The 16071-nt window shown below is 38.1% G+C and overlaps 1 protein-coding gene across 2 annotated transcripts in view; it reads left to right on the top strand.

The window, feature by feature from the left end:
* Positions 1 to 16071, top strand: part of NSMCE2 (NSE2 (MMS21) homolog, SMC5-SMC6 complex SUMO ligase) — a 292458-nt gene that overhangs the window by 115924 nt on the left and 160463 nt on the right. For both annotated transcript variants that reach the window (XM_036734156.1, XM_036734165.1), the window contains one exon: positions 5644 to 5800. In XM_036734156.1, coding sequence (XP_036590051.1) covers positions 5644 to 5800 — 157 coding nt within the window. The remainder of the gene's footprint in view (positions 1 to 5643; positions 5801 to 16071) is intronic.

Here is a 16071-nt window from a genome sequence, read left to right as displayed (position 1 = left end):
TCTCTCCAAAGTATAGCTGTGCTAATTGTGGCATCAGACTTTCTTAGATTTCTTCTATGTACTTTATTTGTATTCTTTACAATAGCCCTCTTCTGATGCCAAGAATAAAAAAACCATGCAGAATTACTCATAAGTCTGGACATTAGGATTACTAGCCATATTTCATGTAAGCTAGTACTTCCTCAGAAATTGACTGGGACCAAAAGAAATAAAAGACCAAAGAAATAAAAGCTAACATCTTCTCACTCAGTTCTAGGGGACTGAAGTGTATTTGAATATGTTGGTGTCATTCATTGACAGATTGCTACTGAATATTGATTTCAACCATTTCAACCATTTATTAATTGCTTACCATGCAACAGACAATGTGTTGAGCATTAGGGATATAAAGAAAAGCAAAAACAACCCTTGCCCTCAGGGTACTTACAGTCTAATGGGGGAGACCACAGGTCTCCTGCCATAGCAGGTACTAAATAACTAGGTATATGCAAAATATATACATAATAGATGAAAGCAGTCTTCATTTGGATCTGGGAGTGGTTGGGGACCTGGAAAGGCCTTATGAATTAGGGCTGGATATATAGAACTTGGAATCTTGTGCATAGAGATAATAATTGAAAAACATTATGTATTGAGTCAGAATTTTTACTTTGCTTTTACCAACTCTAACTGGACAACCTTAAGTTTTGTTGATATCACCAATGTGAGGAAAACAAACCAAACAAGGAAAAAGGGAATTTTAATTTTTGACATTTTTGTTTTTTGTTTCTCCATAGTAGATTGTTGTTCCTTTGCTCCCGGAATTGTGCTTACGAAATTGTAGAATTTGAAATGTTCCTTAAAAAACAAAACAAAACACGTTTGTCTTCTTAGAGAATCTCAAGTAAAACATCTAATAGATGAGAATCAGCCTTTTTAAGACCTAAAGTGATTCCAAAAGCTTTTTCTCTAACCTATGCAGATGTTTAATAACTCCTGCTTCCAACAAATAGTTTCTGTAGCTAACTTAATGTGAATAAAAACATTAAGCATTTACTATGTGTTAGCTACTGTGCTAAGTACTGGGGATACAGATACAAATGTGAAACATTGCCTGCACTCAGTAAAGCCACATTCTGACAGGGGAGTGGACAATACATACAAGGAAATGATGTTTATGGAAGGGAGATTTGAGTCCAGTCTCAGAGCCAGAAATAGAAAGCATTGAGGAGAGAAGAGGCCCCAAATTCAAGTGACAGAAGAAACTAGGTGGAAAGTGACTAGGATGAAAAGGAGGACTTCCTGTTCCCAGGCGGTTGAGAGCTCAGATGGCATAGCAGCTAAGCCTTAGCTTCTCCTAAGTTTAATTTCTGGAGGTCAGGTTTGGAGAGTGGACTAGTGTCAACAGGAGGTTGGAAAATTATTAAAAGGAAGAAAGGCATCAAAAAACAAAAGAATAGGCCACAGATGTGAAATCATAGAATATTAGGAGTGCCTTAAAATCATCTTGTTAAAACTTCCTCATTTTAGACATAAAGAAACTGAAACCTAGAAAGGCTGACTTGCCAGAAGTCACACAATGAATCACTAAGATGATGTAGATTACAATATCCTTGTTGGTGACCTTGGACAATTTATTTAGGATTTCTCAATCTGATTTCCTACTTGAGTTGAAAGAATATATATTAGTCATCTGCTTTGATTATTTTTTAGGAAAGACACTATATTACACTTTAATTGTATGAAAGGTAGAAATTATAGGAGAAAGGCAGAAGGTAATCATTAGTATGTCATGTAGAAATTGGAAGTCTTCTTATTGTATTAAGATTAATCAGCCTTTAACCATACAGATGAGTCTGTTTGTAGCGTCTTCCATCAAATAGAGCTATAGACTTAGCAAAAAGCCTTTTTAGGGTTAAAAGGTTTATAAACTAAGCCCTAGAAGATGGCCCAGCATTTAGTACAGGGCTGGAACATAGTAGCTACTTAACAAATGTTTATTGATTATTGATTCATGGAGCAATTGATATTGGTATTGTTCAGTATGTAAAAGAAAATGGACATGCATTTAATAAAGTAGAAGAAAAATTTCTATATTTGGTAAGTAATTGTTCTCTATGGAGGAAACATTTAAAATTACAGTATTAAGAATTTAGGTTAGAGCCTTCTGGCAAGAATGGTTAACATGAAAGATTCTAGCCAAGCTCAGCTTCCCTAAAAAATACCCCAGCAAAAATTTTTTAAAAGAGCATCAAAAGGAATAAAGATTTAATATACCCTAAGAAAACCAACAGTGAGACTTTTTCTAATAGCAGGGGATCAGAGAGATACCATTCTATTGTGTGGTGATCTTAGCAATGGTTAACAAACTCCCATCTAGTCATATCTTCTCCATCTCATTTTTCTTGAACCCCTGGCTGTCATTTCACAAACCTGTTGTTACCCTCACTACCCAGTTGCCATTCCATTATCCCCTCAAGATGATGCACTCTAAACCTACCCACCCTTTCCAATATGGTCTCTGGAATATACTCTCAGTAGGTAATAAAGTTGCTTTCATCTTAAATCTTTTCTTTTCCTACTCCTTTCATCTTTTGACTCTCACTGAGACCTGGCTCCTTCCCTATGTCATAGCCTCCCTGGTCACCCTTTCCAACTCCTTCCTCCTAGCTTGTTGCTCAAGGGGGTGATTTGGAACACTTCTTGCTCCTTATTGCCAGGCTCTTTCTTCCTCCATCATTCAATAACTTCTCCTCCTGTAAGGTTCATTCAATCCATATCTACCATCTAATCAATATTCTGGTAGCTGTCATCTACTACCTTCTAGGACATTCCCCTTCTTTCCTTGAGTTCAGTCCATGGCTCACAGTCCTTCCTAACTCCTGCCCTCATATTAGGGGTCTTCAACATACATATTGATACTCCCTCAAATGCTTACCTTCTACTTCTTTATCTTATTTCCCTTGATAATCCCTTCCATTCAATCTTAGCGACCCTTGGAGAGGGTCATACTCTTGATCTTAGCATCCCCACGAATGCTCACTTCAATGCTTGTGAACTCTGAAATTCCCTTGTTGTCATGCCTGCCACCTCACCCTCTGCCTTGCATCCCCAAAACCCTATTCTTCACCCTCACATTGACCATCAGTCTCTTGACTCTTAGTGTTTTCCCAGGTCCTCTCCCCTGCACTGGCTATATATATATTCTTCTTCTTTCCTCAACTCTACATTGTTTTCTTCCCTTGACTCTCTTGTTTCCTTATTCTGTTTCCAGTCTTACTCTGCCAAGCCTCAGCCTGGGATAATTTCTACCATCTGCTGCCTTTGCTCCTACTCATGTGCTGCTGAATGAAGCTAGAGAAAGTCACAAAACCCTGACGACTGGATCCACTGCTAATGTGTGTTATCTCAACCAGGCCATTCACAGTGGCAAGACAATCCTTTTACAGTTCCCTAACTGATTCACTATCCCATGTATCACGGTAGTCCTTCCATACCTTTTTACACCTCCTTAAACTTTCCATAGCTCTCCTTCTTGCTACTTTCTCAGTTGAGAAGTTTGCCTTGTTTTACTGAAAAAATTGAGGCCATTCACCAAGAGCTTCCGCTTCCCTCCTCCTCAACTCCCATATCCCAGATGCCTTTTGCCACTATCTATGCCTTCATTCACTGCTTTACATAATGACTTTACAAAAATAAACCCTTCTCTGTACACAAGAGATCCCATTCCAGTTTGTCTTCTCTGCAGATTGCCCCCTCTATCATCCCTACTCTTTTATCTTTAATATCTCCTCATCTGCTGGCTACTTTGCAACTGCCTGTAAATTTGCCCATGTTTTCTCCTAGGCTCAAAAAATATTCATGCCCATCCATTCCCATTAGCTGTCATCCTGCGTCTCCTGCTTTTTGTGGCTAAATTCTTTCAGAAGTCCGTCTGCAATAGGGACCTCAGCTTTCTTTCTTCTCACTCAGCTCTTAACTCTCCGCAGTTGGGTTTCCACCTTCCTCATTCAACCCAAACTCCTCTCTCCGAAGTTGATTGTCAGATCTGATGGTCATTTTTCAGTCCTCATTCTTCTTGACCTCTGGAAGCTTTGATATGTTGATCACTCTTTTTCTCCATGATACTTTTTTTCTCCAAGTTTCGATGATGCCACTCTTTCCTATTTCTGCTATCTGACCACTCTTTAGTCTCCTTTGTTGGATCTTTATGTAGGTTATGCCCACAAATCATGGGCGTCCCACAGGGCTCTATCCTGGACCTTTTTCTCTTCTCCCTCTATACCATTTTACTTGGTGATCTCATCAGCTCCCATGGATTCAGTGATCATCTTTATGCTGATCATTCTCTTACCTACTAATTCAGCACTAGCCTTTTCCCTGACTTTAAGTCTTGCATCTCCGGTTGCCTTTTAAATATCTCCAGTCAAATGTTCTGTAGATATTTTAAACTCAACTTGTTCAAAACAACTCATTATATTTTCCCCTCAAGCCTTCCTCCGTTTCCAAATGTCCATATTACTATTAAGGGTACTTCTATCCTCCTAGTCCCCCAGTCTTGCAACCTAGGTATCATCCTCTTCTCTTTACCATCTTTCATTCCCTCTTCATCTCCCACCATAGCCAATCTGTTGCCAAGCCCTATTAATTTCACTTTTGCAGTATCTCTTCCCTTCTCTTCTTTTAACACTCTAATGCAGGTCCTTATCACCTCAAGCCTAGACTATTGCAGTAGCCTGCTGTAACAAATCCCTCTCTACTCCAGGATATCCCCTACTCAGCTATCAAAAGCATTATCCTAAAGCATGGTCAGACTATCTCCCCCCCTCCCCCCCCAATAAATTCCAGTAGCTTCCTATCACCTCTAAGATCAGATATAAAATCTTCCATTTGGTCCCTTCATAACTGTTCTTTCTCCTTGCAATTCCTACAAGACACTATCTCCCAACTCAAGGCATTTTTGGGGGGTGGGGTGGGGAGGGGAAGGCAGGGAAACTGCGGTTAAGTGACTTGCCCAAGGTCACACAGCCAGTAAGTGTGTCAAGTGTCTGAGGCTGCATTTGAACTCAGGTACTCCTGACTCCAGGGCTGGTGCTCTACTCACTGTACCACCTAGCTGCCCCCACTCAATGCATTTTTACTGTCTGTCCTCCATGCTTAGAATTCTCTCTTCATCTCTACTTTCTGGCTTCCTTCAGCTCCTAGCTAGAAGTCCTACCTTCTACTGGAAGCCTTTCTTGATCTTTCTTATTTCTAATGCCTTCCTTCTGGTGATTGTTTCCAGTATCCTCTACGTATAGGCTGTTTGTACATAGCAATTTACATGTTGTCTCTCCTATTAGATTATGAGCTCCTCAAGAGCAGGAATGGTCTTTTAGAACTGTCTTTTACCTTTCTTCATATCCTTAGTGAGCTTGGCACAGTATCTGGCTTATAGTAGTCTCTCAGATATTTACTGACTGACTGACCAGGTAGATATGGAAACTAAGAAGACAGTGAATTGAAAAAAAAAATCTTTCCTGGTTAAATCTGTGAATCAGACTGGAGCATTTTTTTTTTAAAGTTTGGGCAGATGGACTCAGTTTCCATAAATGTGTTTTCTGAGAATAGGGTATTTTAGTGCTGGTGAGCTATCAAAATGTATCTTATTCTTTTTTTTTTCAGGTAAAAGATAAAGATTACCTAAATCTAACACCAGATCTAAAAGCGTTAGTTGAAGAGAAATTAGTGGCTTTGAAAAGTAGCAACACTGAAGACAACTTGAGAAAAGATGTTAGACTTGTGCAGTTTCGCAAACAGCTGAGAGATGTGAAGAAGCAATGTAAGTGTTTTGAAAAGTTATTTTATAAACTTTCCTATACAAAACTGGACACTGAAAGATATTTACTATTCAAATTTGTAATCAAGGGAATACATTCAGTTTTATCAGAATTCTCTGTTGACAGAATTTGTAGATGTCTGACTTCATGAGACTGTTTACTCAATTTCCTGCTGCCTTTTGAACTAGTTTTTCTACTGTATTTTTTTATCTCTTTTTCCTTTATTTGAGATCAGTTGGTTGATATCTAAAAAGCCAATGACTTCTTAAGAATGTTAAGAAAATTTCTCAGCTTGCTTTTTTTCCCAGTCATAAAAATAACTTTTGTATTTGCATTTTTACAGTTTCTGAGTGGTCAATGAACATTTATTAATAACTTGCAGTACTTACTATCTTCTAGGCCAGGGGTGTGGAACCTGTGGCCTTGAGGCCACATGTCTCTAGGTCCTCAAGTGTCACCCTTTGAATCCAAACTTCACAGAACAAATCTTTTTATTAAGGGGATTTGTTCTGTGAAGTTTGGATTCAGTTAAAGGGCTGCACTTGAGGACCTAGATGGCCACATGTGGCCTTGAGACTGCAGGTCCCCACCTCCGTGGCACTGTGCTAATTGGAGATAAAAAGAAAGGTGAAAAGCAGTCTCTACCCTCAAAGAACTCATGTTCGAATGGATGAGGAAAACATAAAAACAGCTATATTGAGAGAGCTATATTCAGAGTAAATGGAAGGTAACTTGTGTATGTGTGTCTGTGGTGAATGGGGAGAGGGAACCTAGAATGGTATCCTGGACAAGGTGAGGTTTGAGCTGAGTCTTGAAAAAGTCAGAGAAGCTAGGAGATGGAGATGAGGAGTATTCCAAGCATGGATAACTGCTAGTGAAAAGTCCTGGAATTGAGAGGAAGTGGCATGTTCAAGGAATTCAAGTAGACCAATATAGCTAGATCCTAAGGTTCATGAAAGAATGGAGGGTGTAAGAAGGCTGGAAAAGTAGGATGGGACCAAGTTATTAAATGCCAAACAGAGCAATTTATATTTGTTCCAGAGGGTTATAGGAAGCTACTGCAGAAAAAAAATCACCTTGGCATCTGGGTGGAGAATGAATTGGAGCCAGGCAGTTAGTCAACAAGCATTTATTGAACATTTCTTTTGTGCCAGGTGCTGTATTAAACCCAGAAAACTATGTGTTGGGCACTGTGCTTAGTGATGATACAAGTACAGCAAAAAGAAAAGCAGTCCCTGCCATCAAGGAACTTACATTATAATAGGGAAGACAGCACAGAAGTGGGGAACTGAAGTGAGGGGAGGAGGAGGTATCCTGGAGTTAAGTTCAGAGAATGAAGCATGACTGATATGGAGTCCTTCCCCTCCACTCCCCACCCCACTCCCCACCATGGAGGTTTTACAAAGGGGGAGGAGCCCACGCAGAGTTAGGCAGCTGAGGCCTGATTGTGTAGTCAGGAGAATGGAGGAAATGAGAAGAAATCAGGAGTGTGGAGACACTTGAAAAAGGAAGACTAGTTAGAAGACTTTTAAGTGGCAGAGAGGGTGCTGGTTTGCCTTTGTAGAGGGAATTTCTTTCTGTGGAATTCCATAAACCAATAAATTCATAAATTCTATTCCTATCCTCCTTATTGAAGCTTCACTCTGTCCTCAATAATGGGGCACACATTTATCTCTTTAGGAATTATAGGTGAAGTGAGTCCTTTTTGTAGTCTTACATTCCCACCATCTATTTAATTTTCATGCTATGAAAAAGAGTTCTGTTGCATAATGTTAGACAAAGATTGACTTCATGTCTTTATTTGTACTTTGTGATTTGTATTTTGAAATAGCCTTTTACATATAAGCATTTTCATTAAACTGATGTTGAGATCTTAAAAAAGGATTAGGGAAGCTCTTGTCTGTTTAACAAAGAGCTTAAGTTTCACAATTCCAAATGTTTTGCAATTTTAAAGAAACCTTTGCTTTAACTTTAGAGTTATATGATAAGCATTTTTCTACTGTATATTCTTAAATTTAGTTTCTGTTCATTGTTCCAGTATTCTGTATCTGTTACACCCAGATGGTCAATGTTACCATAATTTAGTTGTGGTTCTTAAATGTGCTGGAGAATTTGCCTTTTTCCTGTTTATAAAGATAATGTGTCTTACTTCAAGGGCCAGGGCATTTAGTTGTACCTAGTGATTTTCAGATGTTATATAATATAAACTGAAGGTCAGATTATCTGAAAATTGAAATTTCTTCCCATTCCCTTTGCTGCTTGCTTTTCTTTTTAATGGAGGTTTTACTCATAATAAATTATGTAGAATATGTAGGTGAGTTTTACCTCAAGGGCTACATCTTCTCTTCCTCTTCTTCTTTTCCTTTGATTTTATGTTCTCCCATCATCTTTTCCCCCTCCTTCCTCTTTTTTTCTTCTCTCTCTGCTTCCTTTTCTCTCCTTTTCCTTCTTCCATCTCCCTTTTAAAAAGACAAAACTGGTGATTTTAAAAATTATGTATACAAAGAGAAGCATTTTCTAGTTCTGCAGGTAATGGGAATCCCTAAGTGACAAACAAATATGATAATAATGTTCTTTTGGAGTCCTATCTAGAATATATTTAAAAATATAAATTATTTAAAATTATTTTTAAAAACTTTCAATTTTAATGCAGTTTTCTTTAGCATAGACTACATTGATATCAATCATCTTTTATGAAGTCTGGTCCTTTACTTTTAATTTAAATTGATTGTTGATGGCCATTAGCAGGAATAACTTCCATTTCTATATTCCAATGAAGATGTACCTTCCTCTTAATCAGCACTTTCTTTCTGAAGTGATCAGTATTCCATCTATTGATGTTTTCCATTACACTTTTTAAAAAAGCTGACACCTATCAGTCAACAAGTATTCATTAGGTAAAGCGTCTCCTGTGTATGTAAGACACTGTGGTAGGCATTGGAATAAAAAGTTGTAAATTAAACAACACCTACTCTTAGAGATCTTACATTCTATCAAGGGAGACAACACATTTATTACAAAATAATGTACAGTTGTGTACATATTATATTATTAAATTACCCCATAATTTATTTTGATAAATTGTATTTGACAAATTTATTTAAAGATGAATAATTGATTTACTAAATATACGACTTGTCAGAAAGCAAGCTAAATGTCTAAAAGTTTGGGAAATAAGATCCATGAAGAAAAGATTAAAGCTTTAAAATTAGCATAGTATATAATGGAAAGAACACTGTCTCAGAACTCTTAGGATTATTTTTATAGAGCCATTAGAGATCCGAGATATCTTCCATCGTAGCCTTCTCATTTTACAGAAATGAGAAAACTGAGGCCCATGGATTACAAGGGATTTGCCCGAGATCATTCAGCTAGTGAGTGCAAGAAGTAAGATTGTAATTGAAGTCCTTGGATTCCAAATTCAGTGCATTTTCTACTATATCACATTAGTCCTGTCAGTATGCTTCAGTGTTAGGATTCAGGTGAGAAAGACCGGACTTTAATCTTGGCTCTGCCACAGATTAGCTGTGTTACTCTAAGTAAATCACATCGTGTTTCTAAGCCTTATCCTTGTTTGTAAAATGAAAGAATTGGACTAGATTTTAAACAAAGTCTTTCCAGCTCTAATTCTCTATGATTCTGTGACCTTCTATAGCCTAGAGAAAAGAACAGTGAGGACCTACTTTGGATATAGAAGGTCACAGTTTATAGAGATGATTACCTACATATCTCCATTTCCAAAATAGAATAAAAATGAATTACTTTAAATTATATCAAATAGATATCCAGGCCAGGCATTGAAAATTAGCAGCAGTGTTAAATGGCCCCCAATAAAACTGATATGATCTTGCCTGCATTAAAAGAAGGATTTTGACTATATTATTGGAAGTGATATTTCTATTGCACCCTGCCCTGGTCAGACCAAATGTGTAATATTCATATGTCTAGTTCTGCAAAACTCTTAGGAAGGATCATGCTAAGTGTTGTCCATAGGAAGATGACCAAGGTATTCAAAATACAGGTGTTCAAAACTTGTAATATGAGGATGGATCAACTGAAGGCATTTAGACTGTTTAGCTGAGAAAAGAAAAGCCTTAAGAGAATATCATAATTTTCCTCAAATATTTGAAGAACCATGTGTGGAATCACAAAATCTCAGAGCTGGAAGGTAGCTCAGAGGCCATTGAGGCCAACTTATTTCTTCATAGGAAATCCTTCTGTAACATTCCCAACAAGTCTGTGCTTGGAGTCCTCATAGTAAAAGGAACAAACTGCGTCCCAAAGCAGCCCGCTCTTATTTTGGGGAAGTTTTTCTTACATCAAGCTGAATCTGCATCCCTCTACATCCTGCCTGTGAGCTCAAGTTCTGTTCTCCAGGGTCAGGCAGAACATGTTTAATCTTCGTGACAACCCTTTAAGGACTGGAAGTGGAAGACTCAATCATGTTTAATGCTAGTTATAAAATTTTGCTCAAAGACCACAAAAAAAGTTTTCATGTTTGTATATACCATTTCCTCAAATTTTCAGGTATCTTACTGAATTTATTTTTAATCTCATTTCAATTCAGTGTGAAAAAATACTTTTTGAGCTCTTACTCTTATTCCAGGAGTGCACTAATCATCATATGAATAGGAATAGGAGCTGTGCTGGTGATCTCACTGATGGAGGGAACTACCAAGCAAGGAAATTCTTTCCAGCAATGTCGTCTGCCACTTTCTCTGCAAACAATAGTTTTACACAGTCACCTAGAGCACTGACAGGTTAGTGACTTGCCTAGGGTCAGTATGCGTTAAGAGCTGGTCCTGAACCCAGATCTTCCTGGCTTTGAGGCTTGCTTCTTATATGTACTTTACCATGCTGCCTTTCTGGTTAATGTGTCCTTATTGAGCTCTTCCTCAATAATAAACTGGGGTCAGCTAGGTCACTACCTACCTGTGGTTAGGGTATTGGGCCTGGAGTTAGGAAGATCTGAGTTCAAATCCAGGCTAAGACACTTACTTGTTATGTGACTCTGGGCAAGTTACTTAACCTCTGTCTGCCTTCATTTCCTCTTCTGTAAAATGGGGATAACAATAGCACCTGTGTCCCAGAGTTGTTGTGAGATCAAATAATAGAATATTTCTAAAGGTCTTAGCACAGGGCCTGGCACATAGTAGGCTCTAATGTAACTGTTATTATTATTATCTTATCATGTTTATAGCAATGTAAGAAGCATTATGGGAGATATAAAAGAAATCTAAATTTAACACAGTGGTTAAATTTAGCATAGTAGGCACTTATTTAGTGCTGATTTATTGGAATATTCCATGTCTTCAAGAAACCCTCATGAAGGTATGAAAAGATAATCTCAAGTAGTACATGCTAAATGCCAGAAAACTAATATTGCAGACAGGTTCAGAGAATTGAAAAGTAATTATGGGCTGTAATTGCTGGGAAACGATTAATGGAAGAGGTGAAATTTGACTCTTGATCCTTGAAGAGATCATCTAGAATTGGGATGCTCAATGGTTGGGGTAGGGGCATAGGCTTTCATGTGATAACAGCAGTATGGGGAAAATTTTGGAAACTGGAATGAGACTGTTTTGGGGACAATTAAGTCAAGTAAAAAAGCTGGAGGAATTTGCATATGATCTTAAAAAAAAAAACCAAGGAGAAATTTGTATTTGATCCTAAGGATATTGGGAGCCACTGAAGCTTTCTGAATGATGAGGGAGTGACATGGCCAGACTCGAACTTAGGGAATTTCACTTTGGCAGCTTTGTAGCCGTTGGATTTTAGAGAGAAGAGACTGTAGGGAGATCAGTTAGAAAGCTATTGCAGTAATCAAGGTGAGAAGGAATAACAATCTGAATTAGGATGCTTGTGGTATGAAAGGAGAGAAGGACATGAATGTTGTAGAAGTAGAAATTTTTTTCTTAATTTATTGCATTAATTTTTAAAAATTTTGTATTCTAAATTCTTTTCCTCCTGCAACCCTTTCCCCACCTATTGAAAAGGCAAGTAATATAATACCCATTATACATGTGAAGTCATACAAAATATATTTTCATATTAGCTATGTTGCCAAAAGAAAAAAGGCAAGAAAAGTAAAGAAAGTGAACAAAATGCTTAAGTATGTACTCAGAATTCATCACTTCCCTTTCTGTTCTGAAGGTGGCTAGCACTTTTGATCATGAGTTCTTTGAAGCTGTTTTGGGTCATTGTCATGATTAGGGTATCTAAGTCTTTCACAATTGATCATTGTTACAATGTTGTTGTTGCTGTGTCCAGCATTCTGATTCTACTTACTTTGTGTCAGTTCATATATCTTCCCATGTTTTTCTAAAACTATCCCCCTTGTCATTTCTTACAGCACAGTAGTTCTCCATCACAGTTATATACCACAGCTTGTTCAGCCATTCCTCAATTGATGGACATCCGCTCAATTTCCAATTCTTTGGCACCACAAAGAGCTGTTATAAATATTTTTATAGAGATAGGCCCTTTTCCCTTTTCTTTGATCTCTTTGGGATCCAGACCTAGTTGTGATATTATTGGGTCAAAGGGTATGCACAGTTTTATAGCCCTTTGGGCATAGTTCCAAATCGTTCTTCAGAATGGTTGGACCAGTTCAGAGCTTCACTAGTAGTGCATTAGTGTACCTATTTTTTTCACATCTTCTCTAGCTTTTGTCATTTTCCTTTTCTATCTTGTCATCCAATCTGATAGGTTTGAGGTGGTGCCTCAGAGTTGTTTTGATTTGCATGTCTCTTAATTATTTGTGATTTATAGCCTTTTTTCACATTACTATTGATAACTTTTATTTCTTCCTCTGAAAACTGCCTGTTCTTATCCTTTCACCATTTATAAATTGGTGAATGGCTCTTGTTTTTATAAATTTGGCTCAGCTCTCTATATATTTGAGAAATGAATTGTCTCAGAGAAACTTGCTGTAAAAATCTTGCCCCCCACTCCCCACCCCCCCACCCCCATTTCTGGCTTTCCTCCTAATCTTGGCTGCATTGATTATGTTTATGCAGAACCTTTATAAATTCGTGTAATCAAAGTTATCCATTTTGCCTCCTGATCCTCTCTATCACTGGTTTAGTCCTAAACTCTTCCCTTATCCATAGATCTGGCAGGTAAAATTTTTCATGCTCCCCTAATTTGCTTATGATGTCATCTTTATGTCTAAGTCACGTACCCATTTTGAGCTTATGTTGCTATATGGTGTAAGTTGTTGGTCTATGCCTAGTTTCTCCCAACTGCTTTCTAGTTTTCCTAGCAGTTTTTATCAAATAGTGAGCTCTTACACCAAAAGCTTGGGTCTTTGCGTTTCTCGAACATTATATTACCACATTGATTTCCTACTGTATATTGTGTTCTCGATCTATTCCACTAAACCACCACCTTTTTTTTTTGAGGAGGGAAGGCAAGGCAGTTGGGGTTAAGTGACTTGCCCAAGGTTACACAGCTATTGAGTGTGTAAAGTGAATGAGGCCACATTTGAACTCAGGTCCTCCTGACTCCAGGGCAGGTGCTGTACTCACTGCGCCACCTAACTGCCCCTCCACCACTTATTCCTCATTCTTTCCTTTCTCCATCCTCTCCCATAGAGCTGTCCCTTGAAATAATGAATTTTTTTTTAAATATGAAGAGAAAAATAGTTCTGTAAAACTAACCTGTATGCCAAAAGATGTTATATCTTATGTTCCTCACTCATGGTCTGTCACTTCTTCAAAGAAGTGAGGTCTCTTTTAAAAAAATTTATATTCATTTATATATGTACATGTATAAAATTTATATTCATTATAATTTTTGAGCATTTATTTTTAAATTTTTTGGATTGTTGGTGAGGGTATTAGTGAAAATATTAGCAGGGTAGGAATAGTCACAAGCAAAATTACATTCTTGATCCTGAAGGAGGAAATGAAAAGAGAGAAAATAAAGAAAAGAATTAGAATATAAAGAAGTGCTTTAGATTACATCTTAGACAGTTGAGAAATCATTGAATAAATTGTGGTATAGAAATGTTACAGAATTTTATTGCACTATAAGAAATAATAAAAGTTTCAGAGAATCCTGGCCAGTATGGGTTGATGCAGAATGAAGTGAACAGAACTGAGAGAACATTTTATAAAATGACAATAACATTCTAAAGAAAAACAACTTTAGCAAGACTTAAGAGCTCTGATCAAAGCACTGACCAGCCCATGTCTCCAAGTGATCAGTAATGAAGTACATTACATACCCCCGGTGGACACAAGGTAAAGAGATAGACATTTTTGGACATAGCCACTGTTTGGATTTGTTTTGCTTAACTATGTTTTTTTTTTTTCAGTATCAAATTATATTAGAAGGAACATCTAGGTAATTTTATGATTGTCATACCATACAAATAAGTTATCATGGACTAATCACATACATTAAATTCACTTTTGGGGATGGAGATGATATCAAAACAGAATATATTAATAAAAATAAGAAGGCAAAAACTAGTCCCTACTCTGATGGGGCTAGTCCATAGATTTTAAGTGACTTAACCAAGTTCCCACATCTAATTAATGGCAGTGCCAGGAGGAAGATCATAGGATTATAGATTTAGAACTGGAAGGGACCTTAGAGAGCATCTAATCCAACTTCCTAATTTTACAAATGAGGAAACTAAGGCCCCGTTTTAGCCGACTTGCCCACTGTCGCGTAGGGTAGGACTTTGAAGATATAGACTGTTTTATTTTTGTTTGTTTTGCATTCCCATTGCTTAGTACCTGGCAAATCAAACATCTGTTAAGGGCCTGCTGTGTGCTAGGTTCTGTGCTAAGTTCTGGTGATACAAAAAAAGGCAAAAAACAATCTTTGTTCTCAAGGGGCTCACAATCTAATCAGGGAGACAACATAAAAACAAATATGTACAAACCTGCTATATGTAAGATAAATTGAAGCAACCTCAGAAGGAAAGCATTAAGATTAAGGACTGGGAAAGACTTTTTGCAGAAGGTGAGACTTTAGTTGAGACTTGAAGGAAACCAGAGAAGCTAAGAGGTAGAGATGATGAAAGAAAGAATTCCAGGCATAGGAGATAGCCTATGAGAATGCCCAGAGTTGGTAAATGGATGGTTGGGTTTGTGGAATAGCAAGGAGGCCATTTTCATTAGATCTAGGTATATGTGGAGGAGAATACAATGTTAAGAAGACTGGTTTGAAGGAAAGGGAGGTTTTGAAGGGCCTTCATTGTGAACTGGCAGTCCTTTTACACTTTCCTAATCAATTCACTATCCCATTCACCATAGTGCCTTTTTCAAAAATATCATCCTTTAAACCTCCCAAGAGAACCTTACCTCCTGGGAGGGAGTGGAGGTCATAATGATCTTTAAATGCTGAAGAGAGGATTATATATTTTATCCTGGAGGTAAGAGGAAGCCATTGCAGTTTATTGAATTGAGGTTGGGGGTGTCATGGTCAGACTTAATCTTTAGGAAGATCAAGGTTCAGCTAAGTGGAGGATTGGCTGCAGTGAGGAGAGATTTGCAGTATGAACAACCATAAAGCTATTGTAATAGTCCTGGCTTGAGGTAGTGAGGGCCAGCACGAGAGTGGTGATAGTATCAGAAGAGAGAAGAAGGCATATTAGAGAGTTGTTACGAAGGCCTTAGCCACAGATTGTATATGGGACGTGAGAGAGTGAAAAGTTGATGGTGACTCGTGACACTTAGGTAGTAAGCCTGGGGAAGCCCTTGACTGTGATTGGGAAGTTAGGACGGGGAAAGCTTTGGGGGGAAATACAATGAGTTCACTTTTCTGGGACATGTCGTTTGAGACAGCCAATAGAGAGTTGGAGGTGTGAGACTTGAGATTGGGAGAGAGGCTAGAAATGTCCACTAGATCTGAGAATCATTGGTATAGAGATGAAGCTGAGGAGATCACCAAGGGAATGACATAGTATGGATGGAGAAGAGAAGAGGGGCTCCTGTTCATGGATGTGACTTGGATGATGATCCCTTAGCTGAGACAGAGAGGAAGCAGTCAGTCAGGCGGGAGGGGGAGCAGGGGAAATAACATGAAGAAATTTGAAGGAGGAGAGGTGATAACGTCCAAGGCTGCTGAGAGGTCAAGAAGAATGAGGTTTGAAATATGGTAATTAAGAGACTGTGGAGAGAGCAGCTTCAGTCGAATGGTGAGGTAGGAGGCCGGATTGTAGAGAGTTAAGACTCGAGTGAAGAGAAAGGGAGCGAAGGCCGCAATCAGAGGTGGCCTTCTCAAGGAGGTTAGCCACAAAGGAATGGAGAGATATAGG

The sequence above is a fragment of the Trichosurus vulpecula genome, chromosome 1 (genome assembly GCF_011100635.1).
Source record: "Trichosurus vulpecula isolate mTriVul1 chromosome 1, mTriVul1.pri, whole genome shotgun sequence".
Classification (NCBI taxonomy): domain Eukaryota; kingdom Metazoa; phylum Chordata; class Mammalia; order Diprotodontia; family Phalangeridae; genus Trichosurus; species Trichosurus vulpecula.
This window is presented reverse-complemented; position numbering and strand designations above follow the sequence as displayed.